At 47.2% G+C, this 25266-nt stretch overlaps 1 protein-coding gene across 1 annotated transcript; it reads right to left on the reverse strand.

Annotated features, from left to right (window-relative positions):
- Nucleotides 1–22491: 22491 nt before the first annotated feature.
- Nucleotides 22492–23772, reverse strand: ADRA2C (adrenoceptor alpha 2C). The gene has a single exon (XM_054998862.1). The coding sequence runs from the start codon at nucleotides 23770–23772 to the stop codon at nucleotides 22492–22494; it is 1281 nt and encodes a 426-aa protein (XP_054854837.1).
- Nucleotides 23773–25266: the final 1494 nt, after the last annotated feature.

Consider the following 25266-nt stretch of genomic DNA (forward strand, 5'->3'; position numbering starts at 1 on the left):
ATGAAGAAGATCTGGGATTCACTATTGGGGAACCAGTTTAGGGGGGCGGGGGCGGCAATTAACTTGCAATCTATACCGAGGGTTAATTGCTCCTTGCTCAGTCGTGAAGTATCACTCTTTCTGACCATCAAGATGTAGTAGCCAGTTAGTTAGCTAGTCTTTATTTCCTCACCAATGTGTCCTTTATCCTAATACGTAGTAAAGTATTTTTCTAGCGCTAAACGTTGGAGTCGGTTCTTATTATATTCTAATGCGCAATAATTGCCTCTGCTAACCAAAACCCTACAAAGTGGAGCGTTAAAGATCTGGAGGGAGGCGCAGCGCCCTCGGCCGCTGGTTGCGGGCATGAGCGGGGGCCCAGCCCTTCCCAAGCCCCTCCGCTTCTTGCTCTCGGGTCGTCGTCTTCTTCCCAGGAGAGGACAAAACGGCGTTTGCTTCCCGACTGGGTTGCAGAAGAATCCCCGGGAAAAGCCTGTGGAGCGCGCAAGAAAGAACTTGTAAAAGACTTCTAAGATTTTCCTCCTGGAAAACAATCAACGGAGACTTACCGGGCTGCTCCTTCCGTTTCGGAGCTCCGGGAGATTTTTTAAAATCTTGATTTTTTCAGGCGCGGGTGAAAGGCAAAAAGACAAAATGGGGAGCTCCGGACGTGGAATAGGCAGCGGCGAGTGGAGACGATCGGCCGACCCTAACCGGCCCGGGTGGTGGATCGGGTCCCCTCGACCCGCACACAAGAGACGGATCCTTCTGAATTCCAAACGCTGAAATACGACGGCCCCGATCCAGCGTGCATTTTTGATCCCAGTGCCGCGAGAAGGGCCGCGATTCTGGGCGGGACTGGGGCGGGTGTTGCTGCCCAGATGGGGTCGCTCAGCCCGCCCCGCTTGCAGAGCTCAGAGAATGGCAGCCGGCAGAATAGGTGCCGGGAGCTCAGTCATGCTGCGAGCCAGACAACAGCGGGGCCCTTCCAGGGCCAGGCCACCGCCGGTGGCTCTGGATTCCAAAGCCCGCTTTCTGCTGAACCGTTTGGGTCTTCTTCACACGAAATCCACGCCCCCGAATATTTCCTTGCCTGCGTGCAAAACCAAGTGGGAACAAAAGTGCTGAACTTGTCAGGGGTTCTTTCAAAGAGCTACTTTAGGTGTGCCCTGTGGGGATTATGTTGGGGTGACACCCCCCCCCATTCAACACATAGCTGGACAGCGGCGCCTCAGACATTCCTTTAGCAAGCCCCCTCCTCCTTGTCGCAGCTCAAGGAAGGCAAAGCGGGGGAACCAGCCTTAGATAGACAGTTAGAAAACCAGTAATGCATAGTGGTTAGAGTGTGGAGCTAGGATCTAGGAAACCCAGGTTCGAATCCTCAGTCTGCCAAGGAAGCCCACTGGGTGCCCTTGGGCCAGTCACACACGCTCAGCTAACCTACCTCACAGGGCTGTTGTGAGTATAAAGTGGAAGAAAGGAATACAACCTGAGCAGTTTAGCGTCTCCATTGGGGGGGAAAGGCAGGATACTAATAAAGTAGGTAGGTAGGTAGATTCCAGAGGGATGGATCTGCAGTCCCGCACCCAGGTGTGCCCTCTGGTGCCGGCCAGGTGGAAAGGAGGCCTTCACAGTGCAGGGGAGAACTTTTATCCCTCCAACCAGAGTTCACGAGCTTCATCCAAGTTAGAAGTGCCTCTGAGAGGGAAAACTCAGCCACGTTGCTGGACTCAATTAGCAGAGGTTAATTAATGCACAGTAGAATATAAGAAGACAGGCTCCAGTGTTTCAGCTCTAGAAAAATACTTCACTACATATTGGGACAAAAGGGTACCTCTGGTGAGAAAATAGGGAATAGCAGCTAACTGACTGCTACATCTTGGTGGTCAGACTAGAACACAAAACTATCTGTACTAAGACTGAACAAGGGTGAAGTCTGAACAAAGAGCAATAAACCCCCCTGGTATAAGTTAGAAGTTAATTGTCCCTAATAAAGCTAGTTGCCCAATAAATGATCCTAGCTCTTTTCATTAAGAGTAAAGACTCCCCTGTCTATGGCAGGAACTGTAACTGGACAGCTAAGTGGGCCTATGCAAACTAGCTGACTAACTAAACAAACAGAATAACAATTTAACTCTTTCATAACTGAACGTAGGACACTTGCTAAAATCCCAACAAATGTATATTTTAGGACTGAACTAAAAAGGCAGCCCTAGAGGTAGATCAAGAAGGGTAGCCCTGTTAGTCTGTCTGTAGCAGTAGAAAAGAGCAAGAACCCAGTAGGACCTGTAAGATGAACAAAATTGGTGGTAGGCCCCGTAGGGCATGAGCTTTTGTGAGTCACAGCACACTTCTTGAGCTATGACTCATGAAAGCAGTCAGTGCTACTGAACTCTTGCTCTTTCCTACAGCCCTAGAGGTATAATTCAGCAGCAGCTTTCTGAAGTTCTCTGGGTAGGGGAAAGGGTTCAGTTTCTGATTTAACAAAGGATGGTTACCATCAGGGCTTTTTTCAGCAGGAACGTGGTGGAACGGAGTTCCGGCACCTCTTAAAAATGGTCACATGACTGGTGGCCCCGCCCCCTGATCTCCAGACAGAGTGGAGTCTAGATTGCCTTCCGCGCAGCAGCGCCAGAGGGCAATCTAAACTCCCCTCTGCCTGGAGATCAGGGGGTGGGGCACCGGCCATGTGACCATTTTCACCAATGGTGATTTAAACTTTAAAAAACTCCCCCCTTGTTCCAGCTGACCCAAAGTGACGTCATTGTGCGGTCTTGAGTTCCACCACTGAGTTCCACCACCTCTTTTCCCAGAAAAAAAGCCCTGGTTACCATGTCAGACTAGCATTTGGGAGACCCAGGTTCAAATCCCTCCTCTGCCATGAAAGCTTGCTGGCCAGTCATCTAGTCACGCACCCTCAGCCTCAACCTACCTCACAAGCTTGTTGTGAGGATAAAATGGAGAAGAGGATAAAGATGTACGCTGCTTCAGGCCCTCGCTGGGAAGAAAGGCAGGGTATAAATGAATTAACTAAACAAATAAGCATGAACTGATGAACGGGAGTTTTGTGGCACCTTAAATGTTCACAGGTTGCTGTTGCCCTCCATAAACTTTCACCTTCTTCTTCTGATAAAGGGGGTTTGGAAAAGCAACCAAACAGGAGGGATCATGAACTTCAGGAAATGAACTTATGCTAAGCCCAAAACGGCTTGATCGGGGCGTGTTCAGAGGTTGCTCACCACCCCTCTCTCCAGCTGAACCAGAGTTAGGATTTTTATCTCACTAATAGGGTAGCCCCACAGTGAAAATCCATCATGCATCTGATGAAGAGAACGGTGGTTCTCGAAAGCTTATGCCACTATAAAGTTGGTTAGCCTTAAAGGTGCTACTGGACTCTACTATTTTGCGACTACAGACTAACACGGCCAACTCCTCTGAAGCGAAAATCAAAGCACTCATGCAGTCCTCTTAAGGGCTCGCAACATTTTCCTTTCCTGGACATTTGCCAAGACACTTTGAATGACTCCTTGGGTTACATTAATTTCATTGAGGAGGTTTACAAATCAAGCAATCAGCTGGCTCAAGCGACCATGACCCCCCCCACCACTCCTTTAACTCAGATATACATCTCAATACAACTGGAACTCTCTTAACAAAATTGTTTCAGGTGACTAGTCATGTTGGTCTGCAGTAGAACAGCAAGATTTGAATCCAGGAGCAACGTAAAGACCAATGAGATTTTCAGGGTATGAACTTTCGAAAGCCCCCTTCTCCTTTCATCAGAAGACAGAGGGAACATTGACTCTTGAATCATAGGGTTGGACCTCTAGGGTCATCTAGTCTAATCCGCTGCACAATGCAAGAAATTCACAACTACCCCCCCCCCTGACTGCCCCAGTGACCCCTGGTCCATGTCCAGAAGATGGCAAAACACCATCAGGATATCCAGCCAAACTGGCCTGTGCAAAATTGCTACCTGATCCCAAGGTGGTGATCGGCATTACCCTGGGCATGTAAGAAGGGCCAGGAGAACTAAGCCCTGATGTAAGCCTTCCTGCCCTCCTTCTCATGATCTGCCCGGGTTCACAGAATCAGCATTGCTGTCAGATGGCCATCTAGCCTCTGCTTAAAAACTTCCAAAAGAGAACCGACCACTCATACCCTGACAATCTTGCTGATCTTTATGGTGCTACTGGACCCAATTTTTGCTGTTTAACAAAACTGTTAACTTACACCTACTGCTAACTAGCCTAGACTAGCTAGTGAACGGCCCCTGCATCTTGTTACCAGGGGCCCCCTCCCCAGATGTGTGCTGTCTGCTCCAACTCCATCTTGGCTATATTCATTTTGGCAACCCTTTTAGGAGCTAGCAATGTCATGCTTCAGAGAAGGCGAGAGCAAAGCTCTCTCAGGCTATGCTAATAAGCGGCTGAAACTTTGGGCAGGAGACTGATTCACCAATGGGACATCTGCATGCCTACCCATCGCCACAGGGGCTTGCCTCTATCAATGTAATTTCATCAGTAAGGACAAGTCTTCCTGAGCACAAACTCTAATTACTATCAAGCAGCCAGGTGTGCTGGATTACTTTTACTGACGTCTGAATGTCTCCAGTTTGGTGTAGTGGTTAAGAGCGCGGGACTCTAATTTGAAGAGCCGGGTTTGATTCCCCGCTCCTCCGCTTGAAGCCAGCTGGGTGACCTTGGGCTAGTCACAGCTTCAAGCTCTCTCAGCCCCACCCACCTCACAGAGTGTTTTGTTGTGGGGATAATAATGACATACTTTGTAAACCGCTCTGAGTGGGCATTAAGTTGTCCTGAAGGGTGGTATATAAATCGAATGTTGTTGTTGTTGTTGTTGTCCTACCAACTTGCCACAAGCATGAATGAAGCGTCTTTTTGTAGCTATTGAGGAAGATTCTTAACCAAAAAGGAGTCCTGTGGGAATTGAAAGTCTAACAGATTTCTAACCAGTCACTTTTCTGAAGGAAAGGCTGTCTTCTAATATTCTCCCTTTACAATTCATTTGAGGATCTGCAAGCAAAGCACTCCCCCACCCCCACCCCCGGTGTGCCTATTATATAACAAAGCACCAGAAACCAAATGACTTTGTGGTCCAGAATGTTGCAGCTCAGCTATTATCAGGACCTAGGTTGAGAATGCATATTGGCCCCGTTCTGCAGTCCTTCCATTGGCTTCCCATCGGTTACTAGGCTCAGTTCAAGGTGTTGGCTATCACATACAAAGCCCTTCATGGCCTTGGTCCCTCATATCTGCAGGGCCTCCTTGCTCCCTATGCACCATCATGACAGCTTCACTCATCTGAACAGGGCCTTCTGCAGGTGCCACTCTGCAAATGGGCAGAATCAACAGCTTGCCCACACATGCACATTCTCTGTAGTGGCCCCCACCTTATGGAGTGGCCTGTCTGAAGAGGTCAGGAAACCTCCCACTCTCCTGGCTGCAAAACCAAAGGAGAGTTTTCTTACACAGGAAACAGGGCTGTAAGGAAATAGTTCAGAGAGAAGTGCTGGTAAAAGAATAGGGACTGTGGACTATACTACTGTGTACAGCATGCACTGTCTATTGCTGTAAGTATGCTCCTACTATATAATTGCTGCGTTGTTTAACATGTCACATTAATGCTTGTGCTTTGTTTCAGCTCTGTTCCAGATCCAAGCACTATTGCATCATTTATTGGATGTCCCATCCAGTTGATTGGATTGACTTACACTGTGTGATCTGCCTGAAGTCTCAGAAAGGTGATGGATGGATGGATCCAAATCTTGCCTATTTAGGAAGATCCTGATTTAAAATATGTATCTGAAGAAGGGAGCTGCAGCTCTCGAAAGCTCATACCCTACCACAAATTTGGTTAGTCTTATAGGTGCTACTGGATTCTTGCTCTTTTCTAAAATATGTATTGTTTCTGATGTTGTTGGTACATTGCTTGTCGCCAACAGATAAGTTCACAGCTGACTGAAATGCAGCTTGCAATCCAGATGGAGAGAGAACGTTCTTCTGTTGTTGTTGTTTTTTAATGTTCAGAAAGGAGGGGAGTCCATATGCCTAAGCGGCCACCGTGACACCTGCGCTCCAATGATTTGTTTGGCGGGCAGACTACAAAATAAAACTTCCCAGGCCGATAACTGAATATCCCCTCTAGTGTCAAACTCCAAAGCTGGTTACAGCATTAATATGATGATAATGGGCAGAAATGATCAATGGACCTTTGAAAACGAATCACACGCTGACTGGAAGAGCAAAGCAGACATCGCAATGGGGGATTATCGAATTCAGAATAAGCGTCAGCAATTATCCTGTCATATCCTAATTTATTTATGTTTTATGGGACAGAATCCAGCACCATCGACTTTTCTTTACTTCAGCGAGCGAGTTAAGTGTTTCCTATTGAAATAATGGCTGGATCGTGCCCATTTTAGCTCAAGAGAATTGTGAACAGAGCACTTGAGTTAAATTGAATGGCTTCGATCAATAGGAAGTATCCTGGGAGTGATGGTCTAAATCAGGGCCAAGGAAACAAATATACAGAAAAGCGCACGCTCTTGTCACGGGCTCAAGTCCAAGCCCTTCAAGGCTGCCAGTAAGGTAGATGGATGCTTAACTGGAGTGCCTCCAATGCACACATACAGAGAGAGGTGTCAGGGTTAGCATGCAGTTGGAAGTAGAGGGCCACCCACTGTTCCTTTTCCTGTCCTACATCTTTCTCCAAGTCCTTTTCATTTGTAAAGCCCCTTTTCACAGAAAGCAATTCAGCAGGTCATTTGTTGTGGGCATTCTTTGAAATGCCCTGGGGAGCAACCACGCTCACAAAAATGAGGAAATGAGACACACGAGACCAGAATGAAGATTCAGCTGGAAATGACGGAAGTACAGACCAGGCAACCAGTTCACAGACATGCACCAATACTTGAATCTTACATGGGTGAAAAAAATCTGAGCGTGTTTGCACCCAGAGAAACTTCCCATCAGTGCAATCGCTTCTCCCTCTGAGCTTTCTGTTCCTGACATCCTTCTCAAAGAGTGGCATTTGTCTTGTCTGCCCACTTCCTGCCTGCCATCAGATCGTCCCTCCCCGTTCCCTTTGTCCTATGCAAGGATTTTGCCCCAGTTTCTCCTCTGCCATTCCACCCTTCAGCTCCAGCATGTCATATTTATCATTCCTTGCTGAGCTGCTTTTCTCCAGACCTCTCTCTCCTCCACCTACCTGTCCTTCAGGTTCACATTTCTTAGAACTTCCCCAGTTGTGTCCCTTCAGTCACCTGCGCCCTCTGTCCCCTAGGGTCACATCTCCTGGCACCTTCACACAGTGAGTTTATGTGACAGAAGCTCTATATTCATTATGGCTCAAGACAAGAGTATGGTTTGAATTGGTTGCATCTGCTAATCGATATGAGATGGTTGTCCTCTTCCACTGAGAGCCAAGCTACAAGTGACGCCTTACACAGGTTGGACACTTGTCAGCTTCCCTCAAGTTTTGATGGGAAATGTAGGCATCCTGGTCTTGCAGCTTGGCTCTTCATTACAGCTGCAAGACCAGGACGCCTACATTTCCCATCAAAACTTGAGGGAAGCTGACAAGTGTCCAACCTGTGCCAGGTGTCACTTGTAGCTTGGCTCTGAGTGTACATCTTCAGAAGGGATGCACATGGAGTTGTGAGGGAGAAAGGGGACGCCTGCCTAGCCAGCCAGATCAGCCAAATCAACCCTGGTGCTCAATGCTGTAACAGAGGTTGCAGCCAGATCGCCCTCACGTGGAATTAATCTCACAGAAGAGACTGGCTTAGGTAAAGTTTTATTGCCTATAAATATCTGAGCACTCTGGAATTTTTCTTTTGGTCAGTGGGATAGCTGGAGACCTGAAGACTAGAGAGCAGGGGTTAAAGACTCCTCCACTGTCTTGGTACTACAAGGAACTTTGTACATGCTCTGAAGAACCTTCTCAATCTCTGAATCTCTTGCCTATGTGCTAGACTGCATGGTTGCTACCCAGTTTTCCATAAAATATTATCTAGGGCTGGAACTGAGAGCCAAGCTACAAGTGACAAATGACACCTGCCTGGCAAGTGAACAGACTCACGTGTATTCCTCCCTGTTCACTTGCCATTCACTTGATCAAGTGGAGCACAAGAGGAGTGCAAGTGAATGGCAAGTGAACAGGGAGGAATACACGTGAGTCTGTTCACTTGCCAGGCAGGTGTCATTCGTCACTTGTAGCTTGGCTGATAGACAGCATCTTCTCTCTCTAGCCTGCACTGGGCCAAGAATCCCTCTCTTTCCCCGCTGCCACTATCCTGGAGTAGTAGAGTGAAGCTCCCATGCATCTCAGAAAGAGGGAAGCCGTGCTGTGATGGGCCACAGTTCCACTCTCTCCTCTTTCAGCCAGTGAGCTTGGCAGAGGCAAACAGCTCGGGGTCTTTCTGGTCTTTCTTCCCCCTTTCCTCCCCCATAGAGTGGTCTGTTCTGATCTCTTTGGAACCTTCATCTTCCCTCCCCACATGTTCTCAGAGTCTTCGGAATAAGCAGGAGACCACAGGGCTGGGCCTCTTAACCTGATTCCCTATTTGGCCGGCTCTCTGGCTTATGGGCTTTTAATTTCCATTCCTTTCTTAGGGATTGCCACCGATAGTAATCGTGCATGAACACACCATCACCCCTGCTCTTGTACACGTGACAACAGCTGACCTGAAAATAAAGCTTTCTCTATAATTTTTATCTCACGCCCACAAAATATTTTAGATGGCCATCTGACTGCAACGCTGATTCTGTGATCCTAGGCAGATCATGAGAGGGAAGGCAGGAAGGGTTACATCAGTGCTTAGTTCTCGTGGCTCCTTCTTACATGCTCAGGGTAGTGCCAATCGCCACCTTGGGGTCAGGTAGCAATTTTCCCCAGGCCAGTTTGGCTAGGGATCCTGGAGGTGTTTTGCCATCTTCTGGGCATGGAGCAGGGGGTCACTGGGTGTGCGTATGGGGGGGGGGGGTAGTTGTGAATTTCCTGCATTGTGCAGGGGGTTGGACTAGATCATCTAAGAGGTCCCTTCCAACCCTATGATTCTATGATACTGGTACGTGTGAGTCTGCTATTAAAGGCACAGGTTCTCGGTGGGGTGGGTGGGTGTGGAGCTCCGTATATTAGAAATGATCTGGAATTGCAGGTAAGCAGTGTATTGGCCAAATTTGATGATTCAGGATGATGATAACCAAAGCAGATTGTCAAGGAGGATCTCTCTAAACTGGGTTAGTGGACAACCATGTGGCAAATGAAATTCAAAGAGAGTGTGGTGAAAGACCTTCCACCCAGTATTTCAGCCATTGCGGATACCCTTTTGAGTATGTAAGGTGAAACCCAACCACAATCTTGGAACTGGCAGGAAGGACGGGGATGGGGAATGAGATATCCAGCTCCAAACGCAGGGTGCTTAGATTCTTACCTATGTTAAAGGTTTACCATCCAACTCGTTGCTAGAACGTCACTCTCAAAAGAGACAGAGCCTATCACGTATGTTTGATTTTTAAATCATACGTACCTGTGCTAGTCATGTGTGTTCCTAGGCAGTTCTCCTAACCTCTGTGGAAGTTCACCAGCTGGTCAAGATGAAAGTCAGCATTGCTTTGATCCCTGACAGTTCATGAGTGCAGCTAAAAAACAGTAGATTTATTGCTCTTTTAATTGCGAATGACCGCCAAATTTAGCCTTTTAATCTTGCTGGAGAAATGAATGAGCAATATCAAGATGCATCTGTTTTCTTATCTTATAATCATTTTGGAGATCAATCATTTTATCTAGAGGACAATCATGTATTAAAGCTATAAAGATTTTGCTCCGTTTGTAACTATCACTTTCGCTATAAAAATTGTCACGTGAACAGCTAACCAGGTTTCTGTTGATGTGTCTATCAGAGAAGATCTAGATGAAATATCCTTGTCTGTGTTGGGCTTACAAAAAACTTTCATGGCATTTTCAATTCAGTTAGGATTGAGAAACATTAGGATATTTATTTTTATTGCATGTGTTTTTTAAGCTGTTATTGGATCAATTAATATTTGTATTTACCTTTTATGTTCATGCCTAATTAAAAGAGTTATTTCTTATTAGAATGTGTCTCTCCCCAAGTCTTTGGTTCCCCCTTCTTGGTTCTAGTCCGGTCTGCCCCATGGCCTGCCCATCTTCCCATATCCATATTCCATTAGGCACTACCTCATCCAAACTTACACAGTTTATTGGGACCGTATACAAACTGCTGTATTGTTATCTTGCTCTCTGTGTTAGACAAGGCAATAGTTTATTTGTTCATTAGGTATCTGTCTCTCTTCCAGTCCTTCCCTTCTGAACAGGATTATTGTGTTAAATTGAGACTTGTGTATGCTGTGTACTAGACTGAGTGGTCCATGAATTTTACCCGAAATCATGCATTGGCTTCTACTCATTCTACAAATGACAGGCTTGAATCAAGGACTGATTTGGGTAACTAATTGCAGGGCACATCAATACTGCTCCATCAGCTCAAAAAGAAACAAGTTATTTAAGTATACAGATTTACACTGACACATCTGAGCATGTCTTTACACAATCATAGGGTGGGGAGCAACATTTGTCCTTCAAAATAGACTGACACACCGATCTTAAACTTTTTTTTCCCAGTGAAAAGTATTTCCAAATAAGTTCATTTGCATCTGAAGACAGGTACAGTTGAATATTAATTGAAAACCTTTCAGAAATCGAATCCATAATTGTAATAGCAAGGGCTGTATATGGATTAAGCCCAGATCAGACCAAATCACGTGCTTCAGATTTTGGAGTCAAAGCTCTGGAGCTGTATTAGGCTAGGAATTCCATTCTGTTCTCATAGCTGGGCCCCAACTTTTAATGTGTGGCAGGTTAACACAGCTGTTGATCTTAGGTAGTTCTCTTGCTCTTAGGAAGCAAGAGACGCAGTGTGGTGTTATATGCTCTGTTCTTGTGTGACTATAAACCACCTTCTGAGCTCTTTTTTACGAAGAAGGCATTGCAAAGAAGTTGCACTTTTTTCAGTAATAATAATAGTTGTGCAATCCTAATCCATACATTTGGAAGCGTGTGACTGTTAGGATTGTAGGGTAAGGCTAACAAGAGTCTCTCAACTAACTGCACAAGTGCCACAAACTGGAAATTATTTCGACATGACTCTGAGTTGACTGCTATGCTGACCTCGGTTGTTAGTTTGTTCTTTTTAAAAATTTTATTTATTTAACAAAAATATATCCTGACTTTCTGCCCTCGTTAGGGCTGCCAAATTGAGTAGTTTGAAGGTCGCTGCTTCAAAAATAATCTGGATTTTAAGTATTCTGACAATGTACATAGAGGTATGCAACAATTAGAAAGATGCATTTTGGTAGTTTCACAAAGACTATCAGACATATTGCATTAAAAACCTTTAATACACATTCAACTCTCCATAGAGCACCGAAGAAATAACCAGAACATTAATAGAACAAGTGCCATATTGCATGTGATGGCCCCAATTATATGAAATGAGTTTGATTTCAACAGCAAAAGAGGTGTGCAGAGAAATGTCACTCCACCCAAAGCCTCTAATCTCTCTTGGGGATTAGCATCATAAGGCACCTGCCGATTCCTTTGTTGAGCCAGATCTCCAACCAGGCCTTATATGTATTAGAACTATTTCATTCATTCATTCATTCATTCATTCATACGCCACCTTTCTCCCCCGAGGGGGACCCACAGTGGCTTGCATCATTCTCCTCTCCTCCATTTTATTAAGTATTTTAAGTTGATAGTCTGTGACTGATCCAAGGACACCCACAGAATGAGGATTGGAACCTGGATCTCCCAGATCCTAGTCTGACACCCTAACCACTATCCCACCTTTCCCCTGTGGTTCAAGGTATTAGCTGTTAGAATGAAATCTCTGTGTGGTGGTTGAAGTTCCGTGTTTAAAAATACACAATTGCTGCTGCTAGATCTAGTTCAGGTCATACTCTCCTCCCTCCATTACCCAAAGTAAAATACAGGTGTTTACATTTTTAACCCTATGGGGCAACCAGCAGCTTGGAGTGGGCAGTTTTTATTGGGCACAGAAAGGGGAGGGGGAGTTTAAATACCTCCTCTTCCCATCCAACAAAAATTCACACACACACATACCACCTTGCATTCCTTTTAAAAAAAAATTTAAGAGCTCTTCTAAAATGGGTTTTTACTGTTTACTGAACAATACTCCCATCTAGTGTTCAATTTTGAGAACTGCGCCTCCACCATTGACAAGGTTGCTGTGAGTAAACTCTCCTGCTGAAATATGCACAGGCCTCCAAACAACCTCCGTTGTTATTTACTTCCTCTTCCAAGTGTGCGAGGGCTGCAATCTAACACCTGCACCAAATAAATGATAAGCCTGCCAGCATCTCACACCAATCACTCGCAAGGCTAGGTTTTAAAATCATGACCTGCAAGAATTTTTTTTCTCCTCTACTTTTATTTATTTTGTAGTGTCTGGCCTGCTGAAGGTTTCTGGGGAGCTTGAAATCTTGCAAAAGGTTTGTCTTATTTTGGTTGACCCCAATAGAAAGGCATTACATGGATTTTCCTTTTTTGTTCCAGTTTTATATGATGGTCATACAGCTGTTTACAATTTTTTTCTAGACTCTACATTGGATGGGACTGTGGCTCAGTGGCAGAGCAGCTGCTTGGTCTGTAGAAGGTCCCAGGTTCAATCCCTGGCAACTCCGGGTGGCAGATGATGAAAATAGACCTCTGCCTGAAACGCTGCAGAGCAGCTGCCAGTCCAAGTAGACAATACTGCCCTTGATAGGCCAATGGTCTGATTCAGTCTTTGGCAACTTCCTGTGTTATGTGTCATTATCATTGGGGGTTCTGGCATCTTAATTTCTTTCCTTTCATTCCCCCTCCTTTAGTTTTTGGTGATGATTTATATAGGGCTGCTTGAGGATGGTAAAGGCTCCATACGGGCACCTGTCTTGGTGCTGGCATGGGAGGACACCATCAACAGCTCCTGAGGAACCTCTAGCCTTTGAAGCACTGGCTGGAACCTGCTCGATCCGTGAAGAGTCTACTCCATGTTTTGGAGACAACAGCCTCTGCAACTGCCTCTATGGCAAGTTGTGCTGAGCACTGCATCCTGTTGGAAGTGCAGCGCTGGAACCAGGGTTGCCAGCTTCAAGTTGGGAAATTCCTTGAGATCTGGGGGGTGAAACCTGGAGAAAGTGGAGTTTGGGGAGGAAAAGGACCTTGGCATGGCATAATTCCATAGAGTCTACCCTGCAAAGTAGCCATTTTCTCCAGGTGAACAGATCTGGAGACCAGTTGTAATTCTGGGAGATCTCCAGCCACTACTTGGAGGCTGGTAACCCTAACTTCAGTGGAAGCTTGAAGGTTGGAGAAATGATCAAAAAGCCTGCTGTGATGAGTTGATTCTTATCCATCCTAAAATTTAAAGAATTTTCATGTTTCTTACTCAGAGCTTTGCCAACAATGGGAAAAGCAGAGCTCACTGAATTCCAGACCAGAGAGATTAAATTGTCATAGGAAGTTGTCATGGTGTCATAGGATGTGGCCAGTTCATACAGAAACTGTTAAACAGACCAACCCAAGACAGCACTGAATCTTTTTATTCATGCCCTCTAATGGTGTGAAATTAATAAACACTACTGCCATGATGGGGTTTTTTTCCTGGCATCAAATCAGCTGTGTGGCTTATTTTAGAGAAGAAATAGATCTCCTTTATTGCAAGAGAACTGTATACTTGACAGCAAAAGTAGAGCAAAGAGTTAGGTTTGAGAGAGACTGAAGATGCACATCCACCTCTGTGGAAGATGGAGGACAGGAAGACAAAAATGGGCTGGGGCAGAGGTCACAGCAAGTGGGCAGCATGAGGCTGGCACCCTCTCTGCCCCACAGCTGATCTACCTGCTTTTCTGTGGAGCAAATCATAGAGACTGCCTCGTTGGGAAGCAGTTTCACTCTAAAAACTAAAAGCAACACTGCTGTGACCCACTTTAGGCCTGGCCAGGCTCTGCTTGAGTGTTGTGACCTGCCAGTTCAAGTTTAAGAGGCAGGGAGGCAAGCCATTATGAGAATCCTATGAAATCCAGAGAGGACAAGGGGATCCAACACACTTGAAACCTGTGATCTTGGCGGCATTACTTAGAACAGTTGTTCTGGCCCACAGTCATTGGACACACAATCAGGTTTTGTTCTGTCTTCTCCAGAGCACCCATTTTCTTGGGCACCAATCTATGGGACCTTTCCCCACACAGAAATTGCTACTTTTTAGAAGAGCCCCATGGCACAGAGTGGTAAGTGGCAGTTCTGCAGCCCAAGCTCTGCTCACGACCTGAGTTCGATCCTGGCGGAAGCTGGGTTCAGGTAGCCAGCTCAAGGTTGACTCAGCCTTCCATCCTTCCGAGGTTGGTAAAATAAGTACCCAGTTTCCTGGGGGTAAAGTGTAGATGACTGGGGAAGGCAATGGCAAACCACCCCGTAAGAAGTCTGCCAAGAAAACGTCATGATGCGACGTCCCCCCATGGGTCAGTAATGACTTGGTGCTTGCACAGGGGGCTACCTTTACCTTTAGAAGACCCCAAAGCATTTGGGAATTTGGACAAAGGAACATCCCTCTCTCTATGGCTTTGGCCCTCAACATGCTTACTTGGAAGCACATATACTTGAAAAGATGTATGAGCTTTGATTGTATTTCTGTTCTGAAACCAAAATTTGCATGTGGCTTGGAGAACTTCTATCCAAATTACACTGAAAATTAAGAAGAGGCTTTTAAAAATATTCAGTCCGACCCCACCAGTAGTACATTTTGTCCAGAGGCCTTTAGAGTGGGTTTCTTTGGAACCTGGACCTCAGAGCGTTAAAATACTGCTAATGCAGTACCCGCTAACACGCTATAGCAGCACACGGCTCATGCACAGAAATGCCACCCCCTTGATACCTTCTCTTTGTCCGGCCCTCACTCACACCCATGAAACCCTTTTCACTGCAGTCCCCACCTTGCTGGCCTCAGCCTGTTGTTCTTCCTCCTTGATGGATACAAAGTGCTTCCAAAACGGCCCAGGCTGCTTGCTCTACTGGTGTCATCTTCTCCCAAACGGCAATGCTCTGGAATTACTACTTAAGGAAGGCTAAGAACAGTGAGCAGGTCTGCTAGCCCTTTGGAGGCACAGCCCTCAGACCCCTGGCTACCCTACCCTACTGAAATCTCCTTAACAACTTGTCTGTTTGTTGTTCCATCCTTTTGATGGGACTGTGTAATCCACCTTGAGTCCCAATGAGAAAGGCAAACAATAAATCATATACATAAAAGAAAAATAAGAACTAGACAAAACAGGCAAAATCTTGTCACCCCAGAGTTGTCCACAGCGTGTTGCATGAAGTGGCCTCCGTTTGGCTTGCCCATGGGCTGTCACGGGTGGAGAGGCTCCTGGTTTCCTTTTTTATTAGCACCCACGACATTTATTATGTAAGGTCGACGGATGGAGCCAAGAGAGTCAACAGCCGCCCTCCTTGACTATTAAGAGCTTCTGCTCATCTAGTTTGAGCCACCAGGCATGAAACACAGCAAGAGTAGAAAAGGTGCAAACGTCTTCTGAACTATAAACCACACACAAAGAGGCTTAGTGCAATATCAAAACTGATGCTTGGTGGAGTGATTTGTGCCATGGGATCCATACAGAGACACACACAGATTATTAGTGCCATAACTTCAATTATGGTGTTAAAAAAGAGATATAACATGTATTGACTTTTGCTCAGACTGGGAAAAATAAATTAACACATTAGTATCACTCTTCTGCAGACACTATGAACTTATGCAGCCTATTTTCAGAAATCTAGCTAAAAATTTTAGGGTGCATCTAGATCATGGAATGAATATTCTCAGGATGAATCTATTAGTTAAGTAATATTATACATTTATAAGGAAAGCCTCCTTTTTAGTATGTGTGTGGTGCAGTAATATAGATTGAATCACATTACAGAAAGCAATACAAAGCAATACATTTGTATTCTAAGTGAACTTTGCACCGTCTTGAGTTTTTTTACAGAATGTTGTGTAACAGGTGTTGCTTTCATCTTTGACAGCCAATTAAAAATAGTGGACTCTATCTAGGTTAATGTTCTCCAGTCGCAGAATGGGACAATGGTGATCTACCAACTTAACTCTTTCTGCCATTTTGCACAGATTTATAGTTTTGTTTTGTAAGTTGGATATAATGTCACTTTTTGGCTAATTAGATTAAACAATAGAAAATAAAGAGCCCCGTGGCACAGAGTGGAAAGTTGCAGTACTGCAGCCCAAGCTCTGCTCACGACCTGAGTTCGATCCCGGCGGAAGCCGGGTTCAAGTAGCCGGCTCAAGGTTGACTCAGCCTTCCATCCTTCCGAGGTCAGTAAAATGAGTACCCAGTTTCCTGGGGGTAAAGTGTAGATGACTGGGGAAGGCAATGGCAAACCACCCCGTAAAAAGTCTGCCAAGAAAACGTCGTGATGCGACATCCCCCCATGGGTAATGACCTGGTACTTGCACACCTTTACCTTTACCCTACAATAGAAAATGTGAATATTTAATTAAGCATTAAAACAATCATAGTTTATGCTATGACACGAAAAATCTTAGATATTTGCATAAGATAACCTACAAAACATGCAAATTCATATAGTATGTTAGAATTCTGATTGGAAGAAATCTCATTAGAATCCTGGTGAGAATCTTACCTTTGTATTTGTATGCTATGGGAATCTTAATGCATTTCATAGGAACTTTGATTGTTTTAAACTTAATTAGGTAATGTTAACAAACCTAATTCTTATTGCTTTTCTGTGTTCTATTTTTGTAGGATTTGTACTAATGATCATATATGTTTTGATATTTTTCTTCTTTAAAAGACTAGAGTGTAATTACAATAAAGGAAATAAACTCTAGGTGTCTGTGTACTTTGATGAGAAAAAAGCATTACAAGAAGGAACCCATAAATAATGTACTGAGAAGAACTTTTTCAAAGAGTAGTTCCTGTTTGACAAGGCTTACTAATTGCTGAAAGCTATCCAAGAGTAACGATAAACCTTTTTTTTGGGATGGTGGTAGTAAAGACGTGGATGAAACAGCCCGTTTCAGGTGTACAGAACTTTTATACTTAATAAAGGCATTCAAAAAGGCTGTGGTGTGATGATGTAGATGGCGAAGATGACTTGTAGCAAACAACAAAGTTTATGGCACGTACCCAATTGCAGATCTACATAATTTCATGCGAAATCCACAACAGAAGGAGATGGGTCATCTGCCAGAAAATCTTGTGAGTTCTGTACATTTTGTTTGCAATTGCAATCTTCTGTTGTAAGAATGTCTTAAATCAAATCCTGGTACCTCCGAGATTATCTGTTTCTCTAGGTGACTTTGGTAGTTCTGTTCATTAACTGCTGGGATGACATAGGAATGGTTCGCCTACCTCCTACCTACAAAATACTGGAATTTCTCTCATAGATGGAATATCCCTTCTTGAAATGAAGCCACTGTTTTGCAGAAATCAAGCTTATTGTATTTTTGCCATATGAAACCTCCTTCCAAAATATATACTAAGCACCTTATAACCAACCCCAAGTGGCGCGGAGGGCAATCTAAACTCTCCTCTGTCTGGAGATCAGGGGGCGGGGCCACCAGCCATGTGGCCATTTTCACCGAGGGCGATTTAAACTTTAAAAAACTCCCTCCTTGTTCCAGCTGACCCAAAGTGATGTCATTGTGCAGTCTTGAGTTCCACCACCTCTTCCCCCCCCCCCAAAAGCCCTGATGAGCAGAATCCGTAAAAAGACAACTGCAGAACATGTTCGCTGCTTACACGACAGAGGCACCTTCACTGACTATTCCCATGCTTTTTGGTACATAAGTGAATTTATACATGCTTTAATTGCTCTCTTAATCAGAAGGGGAGGTTGAGGCTAGAATGTCCTTGTCTTTTTAAAAAAATAAATTACATAAATCCTGGGCAGGGGATGAAGTTTAAGTTCATTGCAGCTCTGCAGTAGCTAGCATATTAATGTGTTTTATGCTGCTGAAAGCACTTCACATCCATGATCAATAATCTTCACATCAACCCTGTAAGACAGGCCATTTTTATTATTATCCTTTTATTACCCTTTGCTTTTGTTATCTTCATAATTTGTCCAGTGGTTCATGAAGGCATTCAATGTACTTCGTGATTACTATCTCCAAGTTTCGGGGAGGAGGGGCAGACCAAGCTGAGCTAGAGTGGCTTACAACAACCCTGGAAAGTAGGCCACTGTTGTTATCACAGATTATAAATCAAGTGAAACTGACAAAACTCTGAAACCACTCAAGAAGATCCCTTGAGGAGGTGAACCAAACTGCAGACCACAAACAAAATCACAAGAATTCAGGCAAAGAATTATGCATGTGGAAAAAATATAAAGAGTTAATTGGATCGTATATTTATCTAATTGTAATCTCAACGCAGTTTGTATTTTACGTTTCATCTTACCTATTCCTATGCCAATAAAGGACTAACTATAAAGTAGCATATGGAAAACGTGTATACATTTTATAGAGAGAAAACTTGAACAAATGATGGATATTCCTTTCTTTGTTCCACAGTCTTAGGGCCAAGCTACAAGTGACGCCTGACACAGACTGGACACTTGTCAGCTTCCCTCAAGTTTTGATGGGAAATGTAGGCCTCCTGGTCTCGCAGCTTCGCTCTCTGACTGCTGTCCAACGGACTTTCCAACTGTCACTTGTCCAACATTCCACCAAGCTGCCTACATTTCCCATCAAAACTTGAGGGAAGCTGACAAGTGTCCAACCTGTGCCTTTTGTCACTTGTAGTTTGGCCCTCAGTGACTACAGGGTAGGGTTGCCAATCCCCAGGTGATGGCTGGAGACCTGCCAAAATTACATGTCCAGATGACCAAGATTCATTCCCCTGGAGAAAATGGCTGACTTGGAATGAAGACTCCCTGGCATTATCCTCAGCTGAGGTCCCCCCTCACCAAATGCCACCCTTCCCAGGATCTACCCCACAAATCTCCATTTTCTTTCCCAGAGCTGGCAACCCTACTCTTGGGCTGTGATTCTGGGTCAAAGGCCCAGGCCATGGAAATACAAAATCACCAGCATCAAAGCTTAGCAACTTCCCCTCCTCTGTCCCTCGCCTCAACACAGTCCTCACATGTGGGGGGGGGGCAGCCTCTATCCCCGGCCATCGCCTCTCAAGGCACAGATGCAGTGGTGGTGGTAGAATAGCAAGCTGCATAGCGGTCAACCCCGCAGCCAGCATCTGTCCCACCAGTTTATTTAATTCATTTAAAATGTTCTATCCTGCCTTTCCACGGAGCCCAAGGTGCCTGCAGGGTCTAGGGACACTTGCCCCTTTGCCCCAAAGCGAAGACCACCAGTGGCCCCACATACACTCCCGTGGGCTTTTCGGCTGCCTTCGACTGCTGACAAAAGGCAAGCAGAACCTTGAGGATTCAGCCACAGGTGACAAGCCTGTTCAGAAATTATTCAGAAAACCTTGTTTGCAAACGAATAGATGATTTTAAAATTATCAACTTGTTCCCTTTTCCAAAATCTTTTAAAATATAAATATGCAAAATACCACTCCTCCACAAATTAAAAACTTCGAAGCCAAAATTTTCATTGGTGAAACTTGTAATATTTCATCCCGAGTTCAGATAGAAAATATTTTGGACATTTCCAACGATCAAAAGTCTTGTTTTCTACAAAGGCCTACAAGCCACAGACTCTGATTTCAGCAAGCTCTGCCTGCCTGTGGCCACATAGGAGTGTTGTGAACCAGTTTTCTTCCCGCTGCCCCAAACTGAACAAAGATGGAATTGGGCCATGATGAGTCATCTGACCATTTTTACACAGTGATGCTAGCATCACTCAATGCCCGCTCTGATTGTGACATGCTCGTCCGGTCTTGTAAACCTGCATCTTGATTGACAGATTACCCATATCTTGAAAAATCCTCAAACTGGAGACAGGTGATATTTGCAGAGTCGCAAACAATATTGATGGCAAGGTCCACCAAAAAGGCCTCCCACTTAAAAAAACACACACACACAAGAGAGAGGATGGGAGGGCAGTAACCCGGGAACTACAACTGTGAAGTGCAGTCTAATTCTTCAAAAATAGAACAGAAAGTCAACTTTATCTCCAGACAAAAAAGTCTGTCCTCCCTGCCCCTTTCTCCTCCTTGGATGAGGGAAATTTACCACGCACACACCCACACTGAAGCATTTCTGTCCATTCCCTTCCTTTTGGAATGAGGGAGAGAGGCTATGTTTGTGGAGAACAGTAGCCCACAGCCAGGGCTAGCCAAGCCCCTAGGCTTTCAGGTATTTCGGGCCTTCTCCGGCACTTTAGTCTTTCACCCCACTACAGCTGACAGCCTGACCCTGGTACGGCAGGTACTAGATCGCAGTACATAGCCCTCTATCCATTTTGAGGGTCTCCTGAAAAATTCTATCCACAATATTTAATATCTTTATTGTGTGAGTTGAACTCTTCAGGAAAGCACATTTGGGGGGTATAATTGTTCAATACTGTAATATTTTGAAGTGAAAACAAATTTTATTATTTATTAAAAATATATAATTTATAGATAATTGTTTTAATATAGGAGAACAATTTGTTTCACTTCATTAAGGAAGCAGTTAATTATCTTATCAATAGAGGTTATATAAGAGAACCAGTTAATTGCAATTTATGTGGGGGGGGGTGCCTCAGCAAAAAAAATTCATGGGCCCTTAGTCCCTGCGGGGCCCCTAGGCTTCGGCCTAGTCAGCCTTATGAATAATACGGCCCTGCCCACAGCCAGACTTCAAGGGCCTCTCTCCCCCACCCCTCCCCTCTCCCCAGCAACTCCTCTTCCCTCTTGCTTGTTTTCTTGGTCAGCAGCTCCCTCCCCATTGCCTCAAACCTAACACTACACAAAACTAACACTAAATCAGCCCCTCAAGAATTAACACAGTACTGCAAAGCTGACCAAATTTTCATGGCAAAGAAACAGGTGCCAGCAGGGACAGAGCAGTGACCGCCACAAACCCAAGCTTTAAGTGAGAAAAATTAAGGCACATCGTAATGCAGGAGAGAAACTGGAAAGCAACAGTTAGACTGAAGGATGAACATTCAGTTGGGGCTGCTCAAACGACAGGCTCGTTCCACTAGGCCTTGCTTAATCTCAAAGGCTTGTTTACTGTGGAAAGGGCTTAACACAGATGCCGAGCCGCTAGTCTTGGGAGGAAAGGAAGTGCTGAATCTGGTGCTGTCTCGGTCCCCTCGCACAAACTCAGCCCTTTCCCAGCAGCGTGCTGTGTGAGAGAAAGAGCCAGTCTCTGAAGACACCTGAAAATATTTTCTCTATAGATAACTAACCTGCTACTCCCTCCTCCCAGCGCATTCTTTGTTAGTTCAGGGTTTTAATAAACCACCTTGGTCATTTGCAAAACAGATCAGGAATCTTTAATCCATGGCACAAAATCCCAACGGATAAGAAGGGCTAACACCTTGGCTAAATGTTGGCAAGCTAAGTCGTTTGTTTGTTCAGTGCTACAAGATGTCAAAACCTCTGCAACTATGTGAGGCAGGGTGGCGTCCGCTGGAAGAGCACCAATGACTAATGAAAGCTGATGTGCAATCGACCCCTTCGGTCCTCCCCAAACTCAGGGTGAAAGGAGATGCAAACTGGAGAGAGAGAAAGGTCATCTTAGAGTAGAACAATGGCTCAGCAAGGCTCAGAAGAGATTAGAAAGGTTTATTTAGAAAAAAAATGAGATCAGATTGTTCGTTAAAACTGTTTTGGAAAATATAGAAATTCTTTCAGGTATAAAAGACTGTCAGTGCCGGGTGGCAGTGCCTGCCTTCCTGCCTTCCTCTCTCCAGTAAATTAGGGTTCTCCAGTCCAGCGGGGACTTTCCTAAACACCCACCTTCCCGCCTTCCTCAATGCCAGCCAGTTCCTTCCCTTCGCCACACCTTATAAATAGCAGTAGAAAAGAGCAAGAGTCCAGTGGCACCCATAAGACTAACAAAATTTGTGGTAGGGTAGGAGCTCTCGTGAGTCACAGCTCACTTCTGCAGATACAGCTCACTTCTTCAGATATGGCTCAGGAAAGCTCACACCCAACCACAAGTTTTGCTAGTCTTATAGGTGCTTCTGGACTCTTACTAGTTTCTGCTGCTACACAGACAGACAAAAAAGGCTACCCATCCTGATCTCTCTCTCTTATACACAGCAGCAGCCTGTGTGTGTTCTGGGGCTCCCCCTCCCCAGGTGGGCCTCTCCATTCTTCTTGCCCCTTTTCTCTGGCACAGATCTCTCTCTCTCTCTCTTTCTCTGGCAGGCCAGGAGAAGCCCCCCACCCACTGATCCTCCCCTCCTCTGGCAAGGCCACCCCACCTTGCCAGCTTTTGGCCAAGCTTTCCCAACTGTGGCCCTGCAACCCAGGGTCAGTGCAAGAAGAACAGCTTCTTCTTCTTCCTCCTCCTCCTCCTCCTCCCGAAGAGGATGTGTTTGAAGGACCTGCGGAAGTCCTGGTTGAAGATGGTGTAGATGACCGGGTTGAGGGAGCTGTTGCAGTAGCCGATCCAGAAGAAGAACTTGAAGAGGGTCTCGGGCACCTGGCATGCCTCCCGGCAGATGCCGTACAGGCTGTAGCTGAAGAAGAAGGGCGACCAGCAGACCACGAAGACGCCCATCACCACGGCCAGCACGAAGGTGAAGCGCTTCTCCCGGGCCTGGCTGGCGGCCCTTTGGCACACGCTGCCGCTGCGCCTCCGCCGGTGGGAGGCCCAGAAGTCGACGGCGCGGCCGCTGGAGCGCTTGGAGAAGGAGAAGGCGGCGGAGGCGCCGCCCCGGGCCCGGGCCTCGTCCCCGCTGCGCCGCCGCCGGCTCTCCGACGGGCTGCTCTCCTCCAGCTCCACGTCCTCCAGCTCGGGGGCTTTCCAGCCGCGCGAGTCCCGGCCCGAGCGGCCGTTTCCGGGGCCGTTCTCGGCCTGGGAGGGCGCGTCGGGCGGCGGGCGCTTCTCGGAGAGCGTCCTGGTGCGCAGCTTGGCCACCCGGTAGATGCGGACGTAGACCAGGCCCATGATGAGGCAGGGCGCGAAGAAGGAGCCCAGGCAGGAGCACAGGATGTACCACGTCTCGTCGTTGAGGCGGCAGCGGGCGGGCGCGCCGGCCTCGGGCGCCGCGTGGGAGCCCGGCAGCAGCGGCGGGAAGGAGATGAGGGCCGAGAGCAGCCACACCAGCAGGATGGCCGCCTTGATGCGCCCGGGCGTGCGCTTGCGGGTGTACTCCACGGCCTGCGTGACCGACCAGTAGCGGTCCAGGCTGATGGCGCACAGGTGCACGATGGAGGAGGTGCAGAAGAGCACGTCGAGCGCCAGGTAGGCGCTGCACCAGGCCCGCCCGAAGGCCCAGCCGCCCATCACCTCGTTGGCCAGCGAGAAGGGCATCACCAGGGCGGCCACCAGGATGTCGGCGCAGGCCAGCGAGACCAGGAAGAGGTTCTGCGGCGCCCGCAAGGCCCGGCTGCTCAGCACGGCCAGCACCACCAGCACGTTGCCCACGATGGTGAAGACGATCAGGAAGCCCACCACGGCCGCCAGCGAGGCCACGGCGGCCGGCGAGTAGGGGGCGGCCGGCGCCGGCGGCAGCAGCACCGAGGAGGGCGAGGCGGCGCCCAGGGAGCCGTTGGGCGGCCCCGCGCTGCTGTTGCGGGCCAGCTCCATGGCCCGGCCGAGCCTTGCCCGGGCCCCTACATCTCGGGCGGCAGGCGAAGGCGCGCGGGCGGGGCTCGGCACGGCGGGGCGCGGCGGGGCGCTCAGCGAGCCGCCTGCGCCCCCGGGCCGCCTCCCAGCCGCGGGCGCCGCCTCCTGCCCTCCGCCGCCGCGGCGCCCATCCGGCTCCCTGCGCCAGCCCCGCCGGCCGCCGCCGCCTGCTGCCTCGGGGCGCCTAAGCGGCCAGCCTTCGGGCGTCTGCGGGGCTGCAGCCGCTGCCCGCCTCGGAGCCGGAGCAGTCCCCGCCGCCGCCGCCGCCGCCGCCCGGCGCTCCCTCGCGTGGAGGAGGCGGGGGAGGGCGGGGAGGGGCCGCGTCGGTGCGGCAGCGGCAGGGGGGGAGGCGCGCGAGGGCGCCCCCAAGGGCCGCGGCCAGACTCCGGGCGCGCCCTCCTCCGCGGCCCTTGGCGCGCCGCTCGCTCCCGAGCCGTCCGGAGAGCGCCCCGGCCGGCCCTTGCCCAGTCCGTTCAGGTCCTCTGTGGCTCCAGTCGGCGGCCGGCCCTTCCGACAGAGAGGGCAGTTGTTCTGTGGGGCTCTACTGGTCGCTTGCGGCAGGAGCCTGCTAGCTTTCCGGCTCCACAGCGTTCGTCGTCGGGCGGGGACAGGAGGTAAGGCGGCTGGGACCGCCCCGGCAATCTCTGAAATGTCCGCTAGAGGGCAGCCTTGCGGCGCCGTGGCACAAGTTCCAGTCCCGGAGCAAAGGAGGGCGGCTGCAGTGTTGTGTGGGTCTCCTAGCGGCTGGGTGAACTCGGAGGTGCTCCGTTCTGCTTAATTGTGACGATGCTGGTGTTTTGGAGATCTGTGTATTTCATTTCCTTGTGCCATTTCCAGAGAGATCCTTGGCAAGCACGAGGGAGTCAAGGACTCCAGGCAGCCTCTGGACTATTAATTAATTTATTTGTTTTATCATATTTATGCCCGGCCCACCCCGCGAATGAGCTCAGGGCAGCTAACAACAAGGACATTTTACATTAAAACTATCAACAGTTATCTAAAGCAATAATTAATACAAATACTAGACTAGCAAAGAAAAGCAAGCAAAAAAAAAACTGGTCATACATCCAGAGGAGTTAGCCGTGTTAGTCTGTAGTTGCAAAATAGTAGAGAGTCCAGTAGCACCTTTAAGACTAACCCACTTTACTGTAGCATAAGCTTTCGAGAACCACAGCTGTCTTTGTCAGATGCATGCTTCATCAGCTGTGGTTCTCGAAAGCTTATGCTACAGTAAAGTGGGTTAGTCTTAAAGGTGCTACTGGACTCCCTACTATTTTAAAAAATCCCTGGCTCTTTAAGACTGCCTCATTTAACAACAACAACAACAAAGCCTTTATTGGCATATCACAGCTTACCTCTATATCACAGATATAAAGGTAACAAGGGTAATTTGAGTGAAAGCAGTTAGACGGTTTTCAATCGATCCTTGATTACCAGGCTTAAAAATAGGGCTAC

Source organism: Eublepharis macularius, chromosome 15 (assembly GCF_028583425.1).
Source record: "Eublepharis macularius isolate TG4126 chromosome 15, MPM_Emac_v1.0, whole genome shotgun sequence".
Lineage (NCBI taxonomy): Eukaryota > Metazoa > Chordata > Lepidosauria > Squamata > Eublepharidae > Eublepharis > Eublepharis macularius.